The following is a 21,403-nucleotide window of genomic DNA, read 5'->3' as shown; positions in this document are numbered from 1 at the left end:
TTAATATCACCTCGGTACACACAGGGGCCATGTGGCAGATGGTGTTATCTTAAGTAAAGCACAATCGATCAGTTTAGGTCAGCTGTCACTTGGTTTGGGAAATAAGAGTATGAATTAAACTGGCATAGAGAAACGCCCAGTTCTCAAAACAGGTCGTCCATTTACAAAACTCTCTTCACCAGATACGCCTTCTGTCCCTGTCTTTGTACAACTTGCTGCTTTTTCCTTTGCACATTTCTGCCTTCTTCTGGACACTGGATGGCATTACACCCTGGCAGGGGCACAGACGTTGGCCAGATGGATATGTTTATATATTAGAGTGATGCTCTACAGGGGAGTGACTGGGCGCTATATGGGGTAAATTATGTTTGCCATTTTCAACTGACTATTTTTATGGGTGTGTTAAATTCTTCATATCAATAAAAAGTGACAACAAAGAAAAGAGCATAAATAAAATAAAAGAAGATGATATGGCCAGCTTGGTCATCCGAGAGTCTAAAGAAGGTGACGCATGCTAAAATGGCTGTGTCTAAAGAGCAGTAGGTAAGCTGAGAAGAAGGAATACGGAGCTCCTCAGATTCTGCCTTTGTGATAGAGAGAAGAAGGGACTGACAAGTGGGTTGTTTTAGTTGAGAGATTTTACAGGTAATGTCAGTCCGAGTCTGTCTGCCTCATATAGTGTCTTTCATTATCTATCTACTGTATCTGCCTTCCCTCCATTCTCCTATCAATCTGTCTGTCTGATAAACTTGAAATATTCAGCTTGATGGCATTTGGGATTTTCTTCTTCTGGTTTCTTCAAAGACGTTTAGGGGACTGCAGGCAACTGAGCAGTGCACAGAAATCAATAGAAACATTTTAGAGAGAGACTCCAACTGTAATGTTCTAAACCAGGGGTAGGCAACGTCGGTCCTGGAGTGCCACAGTATGTGCAGGTTTTTGTTCCAACCCAGTTCCTTAACGAGAACTCTATTGCTGATGAAGCACATATTGCTTAAGTGACATTTTAATGCTTCATTTTAGTGGTCTCGCTTGTTAAGGTTCTCCAACCTTAATTGCTTATTTCAATCTTAAACTGCTGCATTCAGTGTTTTAATTGCTCCTTATTAGCAATAAGATGTAAAACAGGGGTAGGCAATGTCGGTCCTGGTGAGCCGCAGTGGCTACAGGTTTTCATTCAACCCAATTGCTTAATTAGAAACCAATCATTGCCAATCTCAGACCTTATTTAATTTTATGGCTTGTTAGTCTGTGCAATGTAAGGCTTTTATATCGTAGATTTTTTTCCTTTCCAAGGATATCATCCAAATGATTTGAAGCCTAAAACAGATCATTTTCAGTCTGTCACATTTTTCTATTAAGTGTTTTATTAAATCAAACCGTGCATGATGAACACACACAGATGTAATTGGAAAAAAGCTAGCTGGAGAACTGCTGGCTGCTTTGTCTTTTACATCTTATTGCTAATAAGGAGCAATTAAAACACTGAATTCAGCAGTTTAAGATTGAAATAAGCAATTAAGGTTGGAGAACCTTAACAAGCGAGACCACTAAAATGAAGCATTAAAATGTCACTTAAGCAATATGTGCTTCATCAGCAATAATTGAGTTCTCGTTAAGGAACTGGGTTGGAACAAAAACCTGCACATACTGTGGCACTCCAGGACTGACGTTGCCTACCCCTGTTCTAAACTGATTGTGGACAGAGAAGAAACTGGACAGTGGGCCTTCATGAATGCGTTCTGAAAAACTTGGAGGTCCTCCAACTGCTGGAAGATCCCGAGTGGTCTTCTGTAGAGGAGGCCTCCAAGGTTAACTCTTTCAGGGCTGATGTCAACTTTTGTCAAAATTCAGGAGTAGAGGACGGTAATCAGCGGTAAACTGCAACAAAACTCACCTTTACGTTTTAGTTCGACTCTCTTAGCTAGAAGGAAAGTTACATAGCTTTGTTGATTTAACCTCGACTCCCTACGTGTGCATGAGTAGCGAAGAGCAAACAACCTCTAAATTGGCACCGACATCTGGCGAGAGACCAAAGTGAATGTCCAAAGCAAAATACTCCATGGGCGTTTTACATAATTTCGTTGAATAAGACTCTGACTCGTCAGACTCTGATTTTGATGCAAGTGATCTGGAGATGGATATCAAAAATGAAAATGAGGTACCAGCAACATCTGATCGGTCCCCAGCTGATCATGGTGCTGAACACTTTCGTGTAGCTGAAACAGCAGTGTTTGCCTGGGAGGATCACCACTTACGATGACAGAAGGTACAGACCATATTGTGTCACACTGCGACCGCCACTGCTGCCCACCTGCTGTGTGAAGACAGCCAGGCAGCTGGCCCACCGTGCATTCCTGTTGACCACTGAGGTGCCCCCATGCAGTTGCTGCCACCAGAGATGCCGAATGTGCGCCAACAGCAGCCACAGCACATAGCAACAGACGTTTTATGTTGACTTTTATGTGTGAAGGGGCAGAGTGGTGAATCTGAGGCTAAGGATCTGCGCTGGTTAACAGAAGGTTGCCGGTTCGAATCCCCGTCACTGCCAAAAGAGATCCAACTCTGCTGGGCCCTTGAGCAAGACCCTTAACCTGTAATTGCTCCAGGGGCACTCTGACCCCAAGGGGTATGTGAAAAGTAACAAATTCCTAATATGAGAAATTGTGTAAGGCGAAATAAAGAACAAAAAAAAAACAAACAAACATTGCTTTGTGTGCTTTTCAGAAAACTTGATTCAGCCCTCAAAGAGTTAATCTGAACGGTGTCTTTTTTTGATTGTTTATTCCAATGGCACTCGGTAAGAAAGGTAGAGAAAACCATGGGATGCATATTTGGAACTTAGCCAAAGGACGACCTCATGGTCACGATTCTGCCATGTGAGCAGCACTCTGAATCCGACAGTGACTTTACCATTCCTCACTTTCAAAGAAGGCCGTTACGCCCTCACAGACCCAGCATTCCTTACGTGTGCTATGTTTAGTATCTAACAGATGCGGTTTGTAAACAAGTCATTACAAAAAAAGGCGAGGATGCCCTCTGCAGAGAGGAAGAGCATTCAGTGAACAGATACTGAGAAGAAAGTTCTGGAAACAGCAGCTCAGGGTTGTCCGGGCTGGACCAGGCAGGCTCAGTCAGTCCTGGTTCAGAGTGCACCATGCAGCTGAAAGTGACAGGAAAAGGAGGACAGTTAGTAGCAGGCTGGGACAGCGAGGAGAGGCAGGAACGTCTGATCACACAGAGGCGCCATAGTGTCACACATCAGTGGCTGTGTGTTTGTCTCCCAGCCTAATAACACACCGCCATTGACCATTTAATTACAACGGGACCACATTTGTCTTCCACTCTATGCCACAGCAGTTTGGCTTTGATTCCCAACTAGCAGTTTGGAGTTTCCATGTCCTCCCTATGTCCCTGAGGATCCTCTCTCTGTTCTACAATGTTCAATTGCCTCTGGGGGGCTTTCCATACACACACACACACACATTTAAGTGTTAAGTTAACACTGCAGTTTTACTGTGTATATGATGCTGGTTTGTGATGATGGGCAAGTGTTACTGGCACCCTATCATGGAGGCCCCTGCTGTCCGTTATATGGTGCCATGCTGAATGCAGCTCCTCACAGCAACAATGTAATGGATAAGAATGGCCACAGGAAGGAATTCTCTGCTTCAAAGTCACATGTACCCCATTCACCTGCACAACGAGCGCAGCCTCCCACCCTTCTGACGTTAATAATGAAGCATCTTTAGCACTGGCACAAAGGACAGCGAGCGCGAGAAACAAATGGGTTTTCTGATGGATGTGCACAAGCGAGGCAGTCGCTGCCTTCCCACTGTGTGTCTGAAATGTTTTTGGTTGAAAGCTGCGGTCTTTGCTTTTAAACTCTGTGACCTGGACACTGAATAGTAATGGACACCGTCACTCGACAAAACACTGGGACATCCCGCTTAGCATCAGGGGGTCCCACAGTTCGACTGATTCATTTTAATTGTGAATGGCACTGCATTTCCAGATGGCATGGCTGCCCTTGACTGCTCTCAGCTCCAGTGGTCAGTCCCATAGCAGGTCTCATTATTCTCATTGTGTCCAGCTGGGTGTTTCTCATGGTACCCTGACTTTCCCCCAACATGCCAAAGGCAAGCAGATTTGACTGACTGGTACCTGTAAACTGGCCTGGTGCGAGTAAGTGTGCCCTGTGGTGGACTGGCACTGTCTCTGCTGCCAGGATAGGCTCTGGCTCGCTATGCTGTGGTAAATGGATGGATTAATGAATAGTAAAAATAAACCTGAGTGTACTGAAACACTTTATAGACCAGACAAAGAACACAAATGAGTTAAGGGTGGACACATAAAATGTTCCAACCAACAGAAAAGAAATTAAAAAAAGAAAATAAAAAAAAAAAACAAAACTGGCAGTGGCAGGAAAAGAATGTCAAAATAAAAGAAAATAACAATAAGCAGTGAAGTAATATTAAGACATCCTGCCTGAAGAAGGGGCCTGAGTTGCCTCGAAAGCCTGCATATTGTAATCTTTTAAGTTAGCCAATAAAAGGTGTCATTCTGCTTGACTTCTCACTGCAGTCACAATGGCTAACACGGTACAGCACCCTAGGACTACAACACGAGTCAATGGATGGTTAATGCAATGTAATAACAGCAGAAAAAAAGATCAGCAAACAATCCACTATCTGTACCCACTTTGTCCACATGGTCACAAGAATATGAGTTATGACAAACCTATCAGGAAAAATAAAAATATCAAAAAGACAAATTAAATAAATACAAACTCCAATAAGTTGTGTCTATCTTGCTGAAATGAAAATGGAGAACTGTTGACTGCCTGAAGGGACTGAATTAGAGTCCCAAAGACGCAGGCCCAAGTGGTACACCATGTGACTCTTGTGAAATATCGGAGGTGAAAAGGCGCTATATTATTCATTTACGCTTCTTTAATTCCCCCTATGGCACAGTCATGGGCAAGGGGAGCGCCGGCCCAGACGTCATGCTTGGTGCTGGCTCTGGTCTTCACCCAAACTGACTGAGGCTGCTCTGTAACGTGATCTTTAACAGCAACCCCAAAGCAGTAACAGTCTTACACTACGGAGCAGCTGGCTCTTCATTGAACTGAATCAGGAAATGCCAGTGCGCATGTTGGCTGCACTCGGAGCATCTCTGAACGTTAGCCTTTCCATCAAATGGCATCCTCACTCAGCGGCTAACTCTGAGCCAGTTCACACATGCTTATGAGCACTGTACCAACACTGGACAGGGCCTCCATTTGACCTCAATCAGCCTCAGTTCCCCATGGCATGGATTCCTTTGAGATTCTGGTCCATAGTGACATGATTATATCATGCAGTCTCTACAGATTTGTCAGCTGCACATTCAACCCAAACATGTTCTATAGGATTCAGATCTGGGAAGGCTACTGAAGAGCACTGAACTCATTGGCATGTTCATGAAACCAGTTTGAGACGACTTTAGCTTTGTGACATGACGCCATTATCATGCTGGAGGTTGCTATTAGAAGAAGCTGTCATTTATAAAGGGAGGCACATGATTAGCAAGAACATTCATTCGATGGCATTCAAGCGATGACCAACTGGTTATAATGAACCCAAAGTGTGCCACACAGACATTCCCCACACCATTACACCACCAGCACTACCACCAGCCAGGACTGTTAACACCTGGCAGGCAGGGTGTGTGGATTCATCCATCTGTGTGATTTAAAAGAAACGGAGATTCATCAGATCAGGCTACGCTTTTCAGGTCTGAGTTTGGGTGCGTCCGTGCCCACTGCAGCCTCAGCTTTCTGTTCTTGGCTTACAGGAGTGGAGCCCAGCATGGTCTTCTGCTGCTGTAGCCCATCTGCCACAGGGTTCAAAATATTGTGCATTCTGAGATGTGATTGTGCTCACCACAGATGTACAGAATGGTTAGTTACCATAGTTCATACAGTATGTCTCATCAACAAGGAGGTTCCATCTGGATATTATTTGTCTTTTGCACCATTCTGAATAAAGACCTACAGACTGTTGTGCATGAAAATCCCAGGAGATCAGCAGTTACAGAAATATTCAGACCAGCCCATGTAGCACCAACAATGGTGTCTCGGTAAAAATCCCTGAGGTCACATTGTTTCTCCATTCTGGTGTTTGATGTGAACATCATGTGAATCTTCTGACCTGTATCTGCATGACTGCTGCTGCATGACTGACTTGTTAGACAACTGCATGGATCAGCAGCTGTACAGCTGGGCCTCTTAATTTGCTAGGCAAGTGTTTCAGTCCAGCGGAAAGACCGAAACAAAGTAACAAGAGCATTGGGAGAATATGTAAACCTGATGCAGACATGGAGCAGACAGGGAACTGAACCTGGGTAGCTGGAGCTACTAATTGGCCTGGCAGGAGTGAGTGAGTGTGCCCTGGGATGGACTGGCACACATTGTCTGCTGTTAGGCTAAGCTGTGGCTCCCTGTGGCCATGTACTGGATAAGCCCACACCATAATGAACTGCAGTTCAGTACATTGACCGTCATCATGGGAGAAGGACTGGCGTCAGCAGACAGGCCTACAGCAAGGTTGCTCAAACCAGCTTTCAGTTTGTCCCTCACTGCTGATCTCAAAGAGTTTCTTCTTTTCTTCTGTGAAAAATTCCATAAAGACAATAAGCATTTTTTTCTCTTGCTGCCCAACATTAATTTAGAACTTAGAGTTGTAATCATCAATCATGACCAGCAGAGTGCAGTGTCCACACTGAAATCATCATTCCAGCTACTTTGGGCTTTGCTGAAGCTCAACAATACAAAAATTCCAAACTTTTGCCCAGTAGCTGCATTGGGGGGTGGTGGTGTAACAGAATTAAAAAGCTGACAATGAGCACAAATTCTGACAGATCAGTGAACAGGTGGCATCAGGACCACTGACACTGCAGTGAGCTATTTAGGAGTATCATTTATAACAGTACATAGGGCACTGCACCTAGGCACACAATTCTCCGCAGATGCCCATAATTTAAGAGAGCAGATTGCTGTGTTTGATGGTCAGTAAGTGGGGATCGGTGCCCCCTTTAGTAAAGCTGCCTTCAATGCTCCAGAATATTGGGGGCACTTTGGGAGTTCAGAGTATCTTGAATGCTTCACCCAATCCTATCCTGGCAACACTAAATGGAAGGTATGAGCCAAATGCAGGCTGGGTACTCATCCATTAGGGGCACAGCCATTCACAGACTCTCACGCGCTCACACTGGAATAATTTAGAATGTCCATTTGGGATGTGAGAGGAAAACCCAGGAAGATACAGGGAGGACATGTCAACTGATGCTGAGCGGACCAGGCTGAAATTCCGACACCGTCAAATTTTGTATTGAGGCCGATATGTAGAATGGTAGACAGGGGTGTCACATGGTGAGAGTAAGCAGTAATGTACAGCTTGTGCAAACTACTCATAAAAGAGGACATTTTCCCAGCTATGAAGCAGAACTGGTGCCAGTACAATGAAGTGAGGATGAGTTTTCATGAACGAGACTCTGGGGGACTGAGAGAACAATGGCTGGAGCTTTAAGGAGATTTTCTTACTTGGTGAAGAATTTAGATGTGGTAGAATTGTTTTTCTAAAATGTTAAGGATCCAAACATACAAGCTAAGCAACACTGGGTGGGCATTAGAACAACAAAGAGAATGGCACAAGCAATGCCCTCTTTGAAGAATGATCATACAGGTATTTGATTAACTGTCCACCATACTGGGACTGCCAAGTCAGACCTTTCCTTTCCCTTTTAGATTTTCTATCTATCTATCTATCTATCTATCTATCTATCTATCTATCTATCTATCTATCTATCTATCTATCTATCTATCTATCTATCTAATCAGATGTAGCTTGAACAAACCTGCCAGAAGGGGCAGTCAGACAAATCCTCACACGAATGCCCAATTCAGGCGGGCACCTCAAGATGAACCACCCAAGGCATCGGTGCAGAGGGCCTCTCACAATGTGCCTCTACACATTGCATTTACGCATGTCCTTCTAGAGCAGAGGTGACCAGCTCTGGTCCTGGTGGGCTGCAGTGACCGCAGGTTTTCTTTCTAACCCTTTGCCTAATCAGTGACCAGTTTTCACTGTTAATTAACTTCTTTTCTCTTCATTTTCATAGCCCTGTTCTTAATTATTCAGTCCTCTGAATTGATTCTTTTCTTCATTAAATGGCAGTCAAACAGAAATTAGACGTGAAACGAGCTGACAGATGACCAGCTAAATTGGGGCTTCAAACTCCAACCAATTTCACTCCAACAAGTTTCTTAATGAGAAGCCGATTCTTGCTGTTAATTAAACCCATAAATGAATTCCACGGCTTGTTGCTGCTCTCATTCTGTACTGCAGTACACTTTTCTAAAACTGTTCAGTTTCTTTTTTCTAAGAACACTGTCAAGATGTTTTGGTGACCTGAGCAGGTCAGCCTTACTGAGGCCTTCACCTTTCTTTATTTTCAGATATTGTGTGATGGGCACAAGTTAGTGGGTTGTGTGCCGGCTATTTTTGTTTCTCATTATTGTTTGGCTGTTAATTAAGGAAAAAAAAAAACATTCTGGGGTCTGAGACAAGTCCATTAAAATTAAGGTAGTTAAGAAGTTAATTAGCAGCAACAGGTCACTAATGAAGAAGATGGTTAGAATGAAAACCTGCAGCCGCTGTGGCCCTCCAGGACTGGAGTTGAACACCCCTGCTCTAAACGAGTACCTCTACAGAAGAATTTCTGCAAAAGTGCCAGTACAATTTCACTCTACAAAGATGCCAGTGCCAAGATGGTGCCACAATTTGTCTTTACAAATGCCTGTCTGCAGTGCGGCCCTACTGAGGGGTCTCTCCAAAGGTACCCTTGCAATGTGCCTTTACAAATGTAGACGTTCAACCTGACGCTACCAAGATGGCACTGTGATGTGCCCGTACTGAAATGCCGGGGCTAAGACACCACTGCTGAGACACTGCTCCAGCGTGCTTGTACAAATCTCTCCAGTTTGAATCTCGTGTGAACATCTAGGGGGTCCTTAACCGCTGCACCTCTACAATTTGACTTCACACTCTGTCTTTACAAACGTACCTCTGTAAAGATAATTTTGCAAAATCAGAGTCTCCTCAAAGTCCCATCTATGTGAGAAGCTATACAGAAATGACTGTAGCTGGTGCTTTTCAATTTCAAATGTGTGCCGCATTTGAAGTAAATAAAGGAAGAAAACGAAGCAAATTCAGTCCTTAGGCGTATAATGTGCCTTCCTCCAGGAGGCATGAATACTCAGTGAAGCCTGGGCTGTACAGGCTGCTTATTCTCATACTTACATTTCTTTTATTTGGGTGGGCACAGAATGGCGTGACTCAGGTTACTTTTTCTGAGTGACCTCAACTTGGTTTCTCCCACTGTGGTCATTAGAATTGCCTTCATGATACTCACCTGGCACTGCAACATGGGACATGACTTCAGGCTGCACCAGGGTGTCCACCTTCACGTGCTGGAGTGCCTTACAGACTGCACTCTGGAGATGCCTGTCAGGATAAAACAGGGAGAGCAACACATTAACATGGCTGACATGAGCACCACGGGAGGCTGCTTGTCATCTGAACAGCGCACATATGTGCATGGGTGCTTCATCTGTGTCAGACTCACTTTTCTTCATTGCCTATTTGCGGTGTCCCCCCAGTAAATATGACATGATTGTGATTAATTATCTTTCCCGATTCAAGCAAGACTCCATAAACCATTTGTAAGGATTTAGAACGTGACATTGGCTTGTTTCCTGATGACAGGAATGCCATTACTAGGAGTCATTGGGGTTGGCAAAAAGAAAACTGTACTAAGTAACTGCTCCTGTACAATTCACACTGAATCGACTTCACTGTACCAGCAAGCATTCTAGCAGAGTTCATGGACAGATACAGTATGTGGTTGGATAAGAATCCCTAAGACAAACACCACACACAGGGCCCAGTTCTGACACATCGTTGAGTCATGGTAGGGTCCCAAGATGACCGTGTTCCCCTTGATACTCTTTATTTTATTATGTAGACCATACTGCCAGGGTTGACTGCTGTCTTTAACATTCCATAACTCCAGGCAACTAGACGTACCAGCGAGTATCAATTACACCTTTATTCATGTATAATACGCGTAGGTCAGTGTCTCTTAACCTAAAAGTGTGTCATGGAATAGCTCTGATGATTGTGCTCAGTTCACCAAAGGGCACCGCTAAATGATCACACTCAATTTCCCATGGGGGACTCCGTCCCCACCGGTGGGTAGCAGAGACACTTCTATGGGAAAATGTGAGTTTGTGACACAAAACAGGTTGCGAAACACTGCTATAGATGAATTGCCCAACATAATTAACAAAATATAATGAGTGTGACAACCCCAGCACTACAATCGAAGTAGCATCTGATCTTGAGTACATACAGTACGCTTACCACCGGGGGGCTCTCTGTCTGATGGTCTGGTCTGGCTTGGTCTTTACTGCCACATGGCCTTTAAATGGAGTCAACAGTGGCTTGTCCTCCCTCCTCAATGGCAGAGAGACAGAGAGACCTTGCTTTGGCAGGCCTTATTTATCCATTTCCATGGTCCTTGAATCACCCCCCAACCCCGCGTAAGTGAGAGTGTATAGTTCTCAAAGACTCCGTTCCGGAATATTCAAGCCTATGCGCTAGCCATGCACACTGTGTTCCTGGCAGGATTTTCTCCAGTTTCAAAGAATATACAAGTAACTAAGTCATAAACCGACTCCCCAAACCTACCTGCCTAGGCGGTCTTCCTGGGGGGAGAACTCATAGAGCGTAATGCATTCCTGCACACCTGGCCCACTCTGGTCAGCTCTTCTCCTCTCTGTCACAGTTGGCCAGAGCATTTAGAAAAGGTCTTATCTGATCTAGTAAGTCGTAAATGCCTCCCAAGCAAGTGCTGGCATAGACAGCGTCTCTGCATTTTAAAATACTAGGGGGCTTCGCCTCCTACTCACTTCGCTTGTCAACCCCCCGGCCTGGGCTATGTGCCAGCCACTTTGCGTCTCTGCTGCTTGCATATTTGGATTTCACTTTCACTAAACAACAAATCTTTTAATTCTCGTGGATACGCCTCTTCATTGGGTGGAAACACTGCTTTTCCCTGATGGCAACACGAATTAGATGATCTGCAAGTCTCCGACTTAAAGTTTAAATCTGAACAATATATTCAATAGCTTTTCACTATTCCATAATAATAATTTCCGTTTGTTAGCTCTAATGCGATCTTTACTATCAGTTTTTAAGACTTTCAAATTTTAGTACTTTCATTATCTCTAACTTGCTCTGCATGTGTATCACGCCAGCATTTTTGAACCTCTTTACGACGTTCTACTTTGTCTTCTACTCTTTGTCTTTTATTTCTGACCCCACTTGGAGCTGAGAGCGCAGGAACTGTGTCTGACAATAGCATTTACACCAATGAGAAGTGAGCGGACCGTGGCCGTGGTTGTAAATGTTTGAGAGGAGGGCGGGACTTGTCAAAATCTCTTGGCAAAAAGTCTCGTCTTGCAGAACCTGAAATTATCTCTCACGGGAGTTGAAATTATCTCCGAGAAAGTCTCTTCCCAGGATTTCCTCTTATAATAGAGAGATGATATTGGTGGGCATTAATAAATATATTAACTTATTAGCAAGATGTTATTCTTTATTACACATATTACAACTCAAACTGTATGGCCGTTCTGGAAGTACCCATCCACTTGTTGTGCCACTTACTCTACAGATGAACACCATTTCAAGGTGCTTTACAAGACTAGGACTGTACTGGAATGGCTTACATGCACTTTTTCAGTCAGATGGTGGTGTTGATGTTGGTGATTCCTACCTTGCACCCAGAGCTGCCAGGACAGATTCAAGACCTCCATGACCCTGAATTGTATTTAGTGAGTTTGAAAAAAATTTCCCATTTTGCGGTTGGGGGTCAAAGCTGCAATGTAGGTGTGAAAGGGGGCAAAAACAAAATGGCAGACCAACTCTGCTCAAGCATTAGGCACACAAACTGGCCAAGAGCTTTGGAAATGACGGTGCTGTCATGGCAGCAGCATTGTAGACCCACAGGTCTCCTAGACAGAGCAGATGTGGAGAGAGTTCAGATGGGAAGATCACAATCACAATCACAATCTGCAGCAGTAAGCACATCACAATATTAGGAGCTGGGAAAGTCTGGCAGGGATATTCACCCACTTTACTGCATTCACTTTCACATTTAGACAAATAAATGGTCAAGATTTAAAATATTCAATAAGGAGTGGCATTCCATGCTGTGTGAGATCCAACTATGTGTCCACTGCCAATTCCCCGTGGTCCGTAATGGGATAATGTGGTTGAGAAGATCAGAGGCATGACTTAATTATGCCTGTAAAATGGCGTCCAGTGATGACCCCATCCCGTATCACTCACATTGCCCAATGATGGGATCCACGTCCTTTGCACCCACTAAGTGTCAATACTGCTCAGATTACACTGATGTTCAGCTGAGGTCCAACTTAACATATCAAGCCATCCTGCAGCCATCAGTGCGCTCATGCAGTGGTTTCCTTGCCCGTTTTACCATTATGTCATTAACTTTTGTCACTTTCCTTGTTGCAGTCACTGCTAGCGGTAATTCTTTCCACATCTACTCCTCATCCTTTGACAAAGTTTCCATCCATCCATTTCGTAAAAACAAGATTCATTTTTATGGGTGCAGGTAGTTAACATCTATCCTGGAAGCACTAGGTGTGTGGCAAGAACCAACCCTGGCCAGGGGTGCCACACTGACAAGAAGATCACTGAAAGTCCACACTGGCCAAGACCCAGTCCTCTGGAGGTGTGCGGCGCAGGATTAGTTTCACTTATTCTGTTCTTATTCTTCTCTTGGGTGGAGCGACAGCTGCACTGTGCACTTTGGGTACACTGAGTCCTAGCAGGGACTGTCCTGGCTGGTGTGTCATGGATGGTAACAGTGACTTCTGTCATTTTAATCCCTTTCCTCATCAGCACAATCGCAATGTGCCAGTGACACTGATGTCCAGTGAGCGGGGAAATGGGCCCTGAAGATTACACTCACTAGCAGACATTTGTGTCATTCAGGAGCAAACCATCCCTTTGGGGTCCATAATGGTAAAACTGCCTCTTACATGCTGATTATTTACTGGACTCCCAAGGCAGAGCCGTCACACAAGATTCGCCTTCAGATTTGACATTTCCGCAGCAAAGTGTGACTTAGATTAAGAGGTAAGCTGTCAAAATCTGTAAAACAAAAGCCCACATAATGAACCTTATTGATCCGTCACAGAGCCTCCTGGATCAGACTCTCCCCGCTGAGCTCTTCTCCAGGAAGTAGCGGAATTCCCTACATGTTTGGTCAGATGAGACTGATCAAACAGGAATCTAATCATCCCTTGCTAGGGGGTCGATACTTCAACTGGCGGGGGGAGGAATACATCGTGTATGACCTGAGTGACAAATCTCCAGATATTTGGACAATGAGATCCGTCACCCAAACAACACAGAAAATATCTTTTGTGTCCCATGCTCCCCACTTTCTTCACCAAGATGATGTCCTCAGGTCGGAATGGGGGGCACTCGCCTCCACCTATCACTTTGTTTCTTGCTCTTGTCCTCAGCTGCTGTCTCTGAGCTAATTTTAGATGATGGCTCTGAGACTTGTGGATTTAAATAGCCACATGGACTCAATGAGCGAGAAGCCAAACCTGTTCCATTTACTGAGTTACTCATTCAGTGTTTTCTTGTCGGCTGCTGGTATTCTATATCCAGTATATCCCCTTCTGAAATTGATTGTCCAGCCCACCCTTCAATCCATTTTCTAATTTGTTTATGCAGGTCGGGGTTCTGGGGCGCAGCATTGGGGACAAGTTAGCCAAAGCTGCACATCTTTGGAATGAAGGAGGGCAGAGGGCCAATGAAAAGCTCAGACAGTCACAGGACGACCAGGGCCTGGAAATGCACCCATGGTGCCACTATGCTGCCAACAACTGCTGGTTTATTGTCTGGGAAATGCTATGTGTTCACCCTGCCACAGACTAGCGCCCTGTCCTGGGATTGTTCCTGCCTTGTGCCTTTACTTGCTGGGATTGGCTTTAGCTCCCTGTGACTCTGCTCTGGACAAAGGGGGGTTGGAAGATGGATGGAAGGAAGGGTACACTAGAAGTGGTATGATGTGTGGCTCTCAGCATGGACAATCTGACTTCTGGAGACTTGTGGGTGGCTGGCAAAGTCAATACAACACACCCCATGGCCCAAGACTGTGGAGATGTTGACCATCAAACATTCTACTGCCCAATATGTGTGTTAAGACACAGGAAAACCAATAAAGTGGTATGGTATATGGAAAATAGTGTCCTAGAGGAAGTGCTTTGGACATCTGCTTAGGAACTGTACAGTAGTATGAAAGAAAAAAGGACCTCCTTGAGCCTGCACTAATGAGATTAGTTAGCAAGGCAGTGCGTGTCTCTCTTATTTTCATTAAAACATTGTCACAAGGAGGGGCGCTATTGTAGCAACCTTCTTACCCAAAGTAACACCAAGGAGGTCACAATGTGCAAGTATAGACATTTAATAAATAATTAATGACAGTGGAAGCAGCGAAATCACAAAGTATCATATACAGTAAACAGTATAGAATAGGGTCTCACATTTGGTGAGTCCACCTTAAACAACTGAAAACGCACTCACAAACCCACCTCCCATGTTTGTCTCTCATGGTGTAATCTGTCCTCTTTCCCTGCCAGATGATCACTTGTCCTACCGAGCTTCTAACAGTGAGCCCATGGCCAGAATGTGGTGTTAAATTTCATCCCAGGCCAAGCGCTGGAGTTACGTTTTCGGGTCAGGAGCAGGCCCATGTTTCCATCAGGGACCTTGGCCTGGCAGCCACTGGTGTCCCTGCATCTATGAACTCTCAGTGTCTCTCATATCCCCAGGGTGGCCCTTTTACTGCTCGTTCTATTAGTCAGACAGCATTAATACAGGGGCTCTGTACCCTCTAGTGGCCACAAAGCATTTCCACCTCTGCTGTTTCCTTACTGGCTTAATTTCCCAATTAGTAAGAGGAGCGAGCAGCCATCCCTGGTACTTGGTGGGTTTCCCTGCCCTCTAGCGCACTGGAGGAGCATTGCCCTCTTCTTGTTATGCGGCCTTTATTGCTCTCATTCTTTCATCTTTAATGATTAATGATGATATACTGTATTAAGTGCCCCATTACACTGGACAGATAAGCCTCTGGACCTGAGAGGAAGCCGCGTTAATTACTAAACAACCGTTCTGCTCAATATCAATTTATACATACCGTGTAGTACACGTTTATATTTACTGTCATTGGGTTAAAGCTGATATGGACCCAAACACTGGCATTTGCTGTTTCTGAACGCATTTTATTATGAAAACCAAATGCACTTTTCTTTTTCTCTTTCTTTCTTTCTTTCTTTCTTTCTTTCTTTCTTTCTTTCTTTCTTTCTTTCTTTCTTTCTTTCTTTCTTTCTTTCTTTCTTAAAAACATGGCCACTGAATCCTCTGACAGCTCTCGATGGGGTGGTTATTTTTAACCCTGGTTGGGATTCCCTTTTGGGGTTTTCCCAGTTACTTCAGGCAGAGTGGTGGCTCTGAGGCTTGGGATTTGCCACGGCAATCAGGAGGCTGCCGGTTTGAATCCCGTAAAATGCCAGAAGTGACTCTACTCTGTTGGGCTCTTGAGCTCCGTCTTGGGTATGACATTAATGTGCATCAAAATGCCAGAAGTGACTCTACTCTGTTGGGCTCTTAAGCTCCGTCTTGGGTATGACATTAATGTGCATCCAGCCCTGCAAGCAGGTCCTCCAACATGCAGGGAAAACCTAGGGGTTGGTGGCAGGATTGGCATTCCAGCCACATGCTTCCAACCTCCGCCTCCAGTTACTTCTGGGACTCCTATGGTCCTCCACAGTGCCCTCTGCCTGTCCCTGAAGTGACCCTGATAGTCACTTAAAGGAAATACCATACAGGATTATATTCTAACTGTAGCAGTTTATTTGTGGTGCTGCCTAATAGTTTGGGAGATATGACCTCTTACATTTACATTTACCTACTTGTCTGATGCCTTTATTGTAAGACATTTGAGATACACTTTGGTTACATTGCCTCTGCTTTTCCAAATGAAGCACAGGCAGGTGAAGTGACGTCCTCGCAGTCACACAGATTCTCATAGAGTTGGGGTTTAAAGTCCACACTACCTGCCTACATAAGATATGACTTCTTCTCCAAGAAGGTTCCCTTTCTACTCGACACTGAGCAGTGTCACTACACATTAAGATGTCGGGCATCAGCTTTAAATGATGAGACCACCACTGATATCACCCTTGTCATCCTAATTACTGCAGATCTCATACTCCTCAGCCACATGTTCTTCTTTGATCTTTCTGTAGCTCAACTTTTTCCTCCTGTGTTCTTGTTTGTCCCAAAGTTCCTCTCATTAAAAATACATAAAAATAGGATAAAAAAAACTGATGAGACTTAGTGAAGAATAGAAAGTACCAAGTGGATTGATATCGATAAGTCAATCTTCTACTTTTCAGGAGAACATTGAAGCAAATCTTTCAAATGAAGTTCAAACCATCAAAGACTCCAAACCCTTCCATCCAACCCTCCAGTTAAATATCACTTTATCTTCAAAGAGGACTCAAATAAAGGCTAAAATGTCAGCTCTGACCTTATTGTCCTATGTGGTCTGCTTTACTGTGTAATGCTTTGTATGCCGGTCTGGTCATCACCACCGCTGTGTATTGAGTACAGACTGTACAGACTGGAGTGACTCACCATACCTGTCAGTGTTCTGCTTACAGAAAGACAAAAGCCATTATGCTGTTCTCAGGGTACACCAAATAAAGTGTAGGGATCTGTGGCCCAAATGCTAAAGTGTAATGGGCTTACGAGTTTATCTGACCCCATATGTGACACTGAGGGAGTCAATAGTCCTAAATATGTGACTATGGAAGAAACTGAAGGGTAACTGTAGTTCAGCTCTGTCACAGAAATACTCAGTACAGTGACTCACTCAATAAGGAGAAGGACGGTAAAGCACAAGGCTGCTAGTTCACTCCACACCTCCACCGAGCCTCTCATAACTCGTCACTGTTCCCATTACCAAAACTTAACATCTACCTTGATTTGTAAGTTGATTTGGACAAAAGCAAAAATAAAAAATAGCTTTGCTCTGTTCTGGTGTTTAGCCTCCTCCATGGGCAGAACATTGCAGAGAGAAAATGGAAACTATATAAAGAGTGTGCTATCTCCTGTCTGGTTGCTAAAAATAATAATAATTACAGTGTTGCTTTCTTAGATGTTTAAAGATTTGTGGTCAGATGTGGCTCAGTTGACTGGGTGTGAATGAGTGCGTCTGTTGGAGCTGCGATGGACCCGAATCCCATCCAAGTCAGATTCCAGCCTTGTGCCCATACCTGCTGGGGCAGACAGCGGTTCCCCACAACGCTGAACGTGACACAGTGAACAGAGAGCTGAAAACGAATGACATACCACTTCTGACAATGAGCCTCAAGCTAAAGTTACAGGGGGCCATCATAGCAGACAATCATTCAGGTCATTACTGCAGCTATCGCACTTGCTTGGCTTTTTTAAACCGTTTGCATCTCGTTTTTTTCTGGGTATCTGGTGGCTTCACTTTCATCTTTGAACAAATGAGGAATAAGCTTATTGGAGAAGCAGCACCACAACAGAGCAAGAGCAGAAATTCTGATAGCAACTTTTAGACAGAGCAGAGTAACTTGTACGACTACTGCAGATGGTCCCGGGAGGGCGAGGGAGTCCAGCTAGCTGAGGTATTTTGACGGGATTTGGCCTTTCTTTCCCCACATGTCCACCTTAGTTACTACAAGTGTATTAGAATCTTTTATAATACCAATTTTGTGTTTTATTTTTTATTCCTATACTAACTAGTAATCTCTGTGCAGTTCTCTCTGCCAATCCGCACTAGATGAACTACATAAACAGACATTAAATTTAAGGTAAAGTTGACCTGAGTAGGGTAGCAGTCCATCCCAGAATAATAGTAATAAGAAGGAGACTGAGGCAGACATATCACTAGGAGCCTTTTGTTAACACTTAGCAGCTGTTTCAACATTACCTTTTCCACTCCTCTTCTCCCTCCCAGAATTCATACAAAACAAAGGTGATTCCATCGGGAAGCCTCAAGGCAGTAGCACTGTCAAAGAGAAAAAAGTCAGCGTGAGTATTCAGAAAGACCAGCAGACAACAAGACCAAAGGGAAGCCCTCAAGAGATGAAGGGCCCCAAATTTCACTGAGCACCCACTCCCTGAGAGGTGGCACAGCTTTAAGAAGTGACACAAAGAAGCAGGAGTGTCCTCCATCCGTTTGACAAAGAATTAAAGAAATATTAAGGGATACCTTCCGATTTATTAAAAGCAATTAGCTGTCTGCAATTACAATGTGGTCTCAAGGTGAAACATAACAAAGCAAAATCCAGTTTGTCTAAATGATCAAGTAGAAGCTAACTGAAAACTGAGTTGGACCAGTGAGGTATCTTACAAAACTGTAATGTATCCTATCTTACTTTAAATTACAGAAAACATTACATTCACCTCACAGTAAAAACCATCAAGACTTTTTTAGAATCCGGCAGGCCTTTACACAGGCTTTTTCAGTACTTCTAGAGTTCTTTCCATCTTTTGCTTGCATCCCAATGGAGCTGCTGATAAACATCTCCCTAACATGTATTATTGCCTGCTTCACTGATACTTAATATGGCCACTGTAATGAAACCCTGAAGTTAATAAACCAAAATAAATTATAAAGCCACACTCCTTGGGCATCAGTGCGTCTTTTCCATCAAAGTACTGCACAGGGACAAGTGAGTTCAATTTAAAGAATATTGTTGTGTATTGTGGCCCCCAGCACACGAGTATGAAGCCTTTTGGGTGCTGCACTGAAGTCTTGTCACATCCACAGGTTCTACAGAACTCTAACTGTATTAATAAACTGGGTCTCCTGCTGAACAATTTGAGCACGATAGCACAAAGATGGGGCTGCTTTTAAAGCAGGACTGAAGAGCATTAGGGTCCCTTATGATGAATGACTTGTTAGCTGCACTGCAATGGCAGAACCGGACTGCTGGACAAGAAGATTCCTTCTTTAACTCTTTTGGGGTTGATATCAACTTTTGTCAAAATTCAGGGATAGAGGACGGTAATCAGCTGTAAACTGTGACAAAACTTGCCCTTACATTTTAATTCGACTCTCTTTGCTAGAAGGAAAGTTACATAGCTTTGTTGATTTAACCTCGGTTCCCTACATGTGCATGAGTAGCGAAGAGCAAACAACCTCTAAAATGGCGTCAACATCTGGCGAGAGATCAAAGCGAATGTGCAAAGCAAAATACTCCAGGGACATTTGACATAATTTCGTTAAATAGGACTTGTCAGACTCCAAGTTTGATGCAAGTGATTTGGAGATGGATATCGAAAACGAATGTGAGGTACCAGCATCATCTGATCAGTCACCAGCTGATCGTGGTGCTGAACACTTTCGTGTAGCTGATGCGCCTACAGCAGAGTTCGCCTGGGAGGACCACCACTTATGATGACAAGAAGTACAAACCATATTGCATCAGACTGCGATCACCACCCACCTGCTCTGTGAAGTCAGTCAGCCCCCTGTGTATTCCTGCTGGCCATCTAGGTGCCCTCATGCAGCCAGTGCCACCAGACATGCCGAACATGTGCCAACAGCAGCCACAGCACATAGCAACAGCCGTTTTATGTTGATTTATGTGTGAAACCATTGCTTTGTGTGCTTTTCAGAAAGCGGAGTTCTTTGGAAAAAATATTCAGCCCTCAAAGAGTTAAACCACAGGAGGATTTGCACATTGATTTTGTATTTCATTGACTGGTATCTCTAAATTGACCTGGCGTAAAAGATTGCTGCTGTGTGTGCCCTGTGATGCCATCCCTTCTAGGGTGGGTTCCTACCCTCTTCTCAGTGTGACCTGAATTGCCGACTCCCTGAGTTGCAGAACTGGATTAGCTCATCAGAAAATGGACAGATTGGACCAAAGATCACACGGCAAATGAATGCACACAAAGAAATCTGTCATTTTCCAAGTGAGCGGACATAACAAAAGAAATCTTTTTTTAGCTCCCTACTGACTTACAAGTTGGTTTGGTTGAAAAGATTTATTTTAAATTGTTTATTTAAACTGTAAAAAGCTTAACAATTCATACCATGTGTGAAAAGGAGCAGCCATACCTGAAGCTGCTGCTCAGGTTTTCATCTGAGGGGAGGGAGACCTCAGGCTTTAAAACACTTTACTCATTCTCGATACAGTGGATTTTTAGGACCCCTACAATTCACACCTTTGCTCCGCTCAAGAGAGGCTGCGTCAGATTGTGCAGCTCTTACAAAGGGTGCTTTAGGCCTCCCACTGTCCTCTCTGCTCTCCAGCCATCTCAAACTGTTTGGGCCAACAATCAATTCTTTCTCACTACGCCACTGACCCCTGATGCATTACTAATAGACTCGCAGAGTGTCTCTTCTAAAGTGTTACTCTAAAAGCTTTTGTGTTTCAATGGGGAAGCATTTTATTTTTTCCTCTGCTATAACACTTCTTTGCAAAGTGAGAAAAGCAAAGTATTCATTTTGTGAGACACGCTTTTAATTGCTAAAAAAGAAACAAACATATTTGACAACTCTTTTCTGCAGGTCCAGGACTATCTCCATGTCCATTAGATTTTGGCTCTGGCCTCGTCCAATGTCAGCAGTGGTGGTGGTAAGCTGTACCTGGGCTGCTCTTAACTGAAGCTCAGGGTGTCCGCATATAATAATAATAATAATAATAATAATAATAATAATAATACTGTGGTGGGTTGGCACCCTGCCCGGGATTGGTTCCTGCCTTGTGCCCTGTGTTGGCTGGGATTGGCTCCAGCAGACCCCCGTGACCCTGTGTTCGGATTCAGCGGGTTGGAAAATGGATGGATGATAATAATAATAATAATACTGTGGTGGGTTGGCACCCTGCCCGGGATTGGTTCCTGCCTTGTGCCCCGTGTTGGCTGGGATTGGCTCCAGCAGACCCCCGTGACCCTGTGTTCGGATTCAGCGGGTTGGAAAATGGATGGATGGATGGATAATAATAATAATGTATTTTATTTATAGGACACTTTACATTAGCAGTAAATCTCAAAGTGCAACATAAAAAGATTAAACAAAGGCAAGGCAAGATAAAAACAGAGATAAAACAACAATACTTATAACATTCTTGTTAATAAGATTTCCTAAATAGAAAAGTCTTTAGCTGTTTTTTAAAACAGCCCACAATCTGCTGTGTTCTTAGGCTCTC

At 44.0% G+C, this 21,403-nt stretch overlaps 1 protein-coding gene across 2 annotated transcripts in view; it reads right to left on the bottom strand.

Moving 5' to 3' along the window:
- Positions 1 to 1,634: 1,634 nt before the first annotated feature.
- The window catches only part of necab2 (N-terminal EF-hand calcium binding protein 2), a 434,935-nt gene continuing 415,166 nt past the window's right edge, over positions 1,635 to 21,403 (bottom strand). Inside the window, exons 10-12 of one of the 2 annotated variants that reach the window (XM_051932366.1) lie at positions 18,172 to 18,249; positions 9,454 to 9,545; positions 1,635 to 3,163 (exon numbers count right to left, since the gene is read on the bottom strand). In XM_051932366.1, coding sequence (XP_051788326.1) covers positions 3,135 to 3,163; positions 9,454 to 9,545; positions 18,172 to 18,249 — 199 coding nt within the window. In that variant the 3' untranslated portion in view covers positions 1,635 to 3,134. The remainder of the gene's footprint in view (positions 3,164 to 9,453; positions 9,546 to 18,171; positions 18,250 to 21,403) is intronic. The other variant, XM_028809612.2, reaches the window with a different exon arrangement.

Source organism: Erpetoichthys calabaricus, chromosome 9 (assembly GCF_900747795.2).
Source record: "Erpetoichthys calabaricus chromosome 9, fErpCal1.3, whole genome shotgun sequence".
Taxonomy (NCBI): domain Eukaryota; kingdom Metazoa; phylum Chordata; class Cladistia; order Polypteriformes; family Polypteridae; genus Erpetoichthys; species Erpetoichthys calabaricus.
Note: the sequence above shows the minus strand (reverse complement) of the source record. Positions and strands in the feature narration are given on the sequence as shown.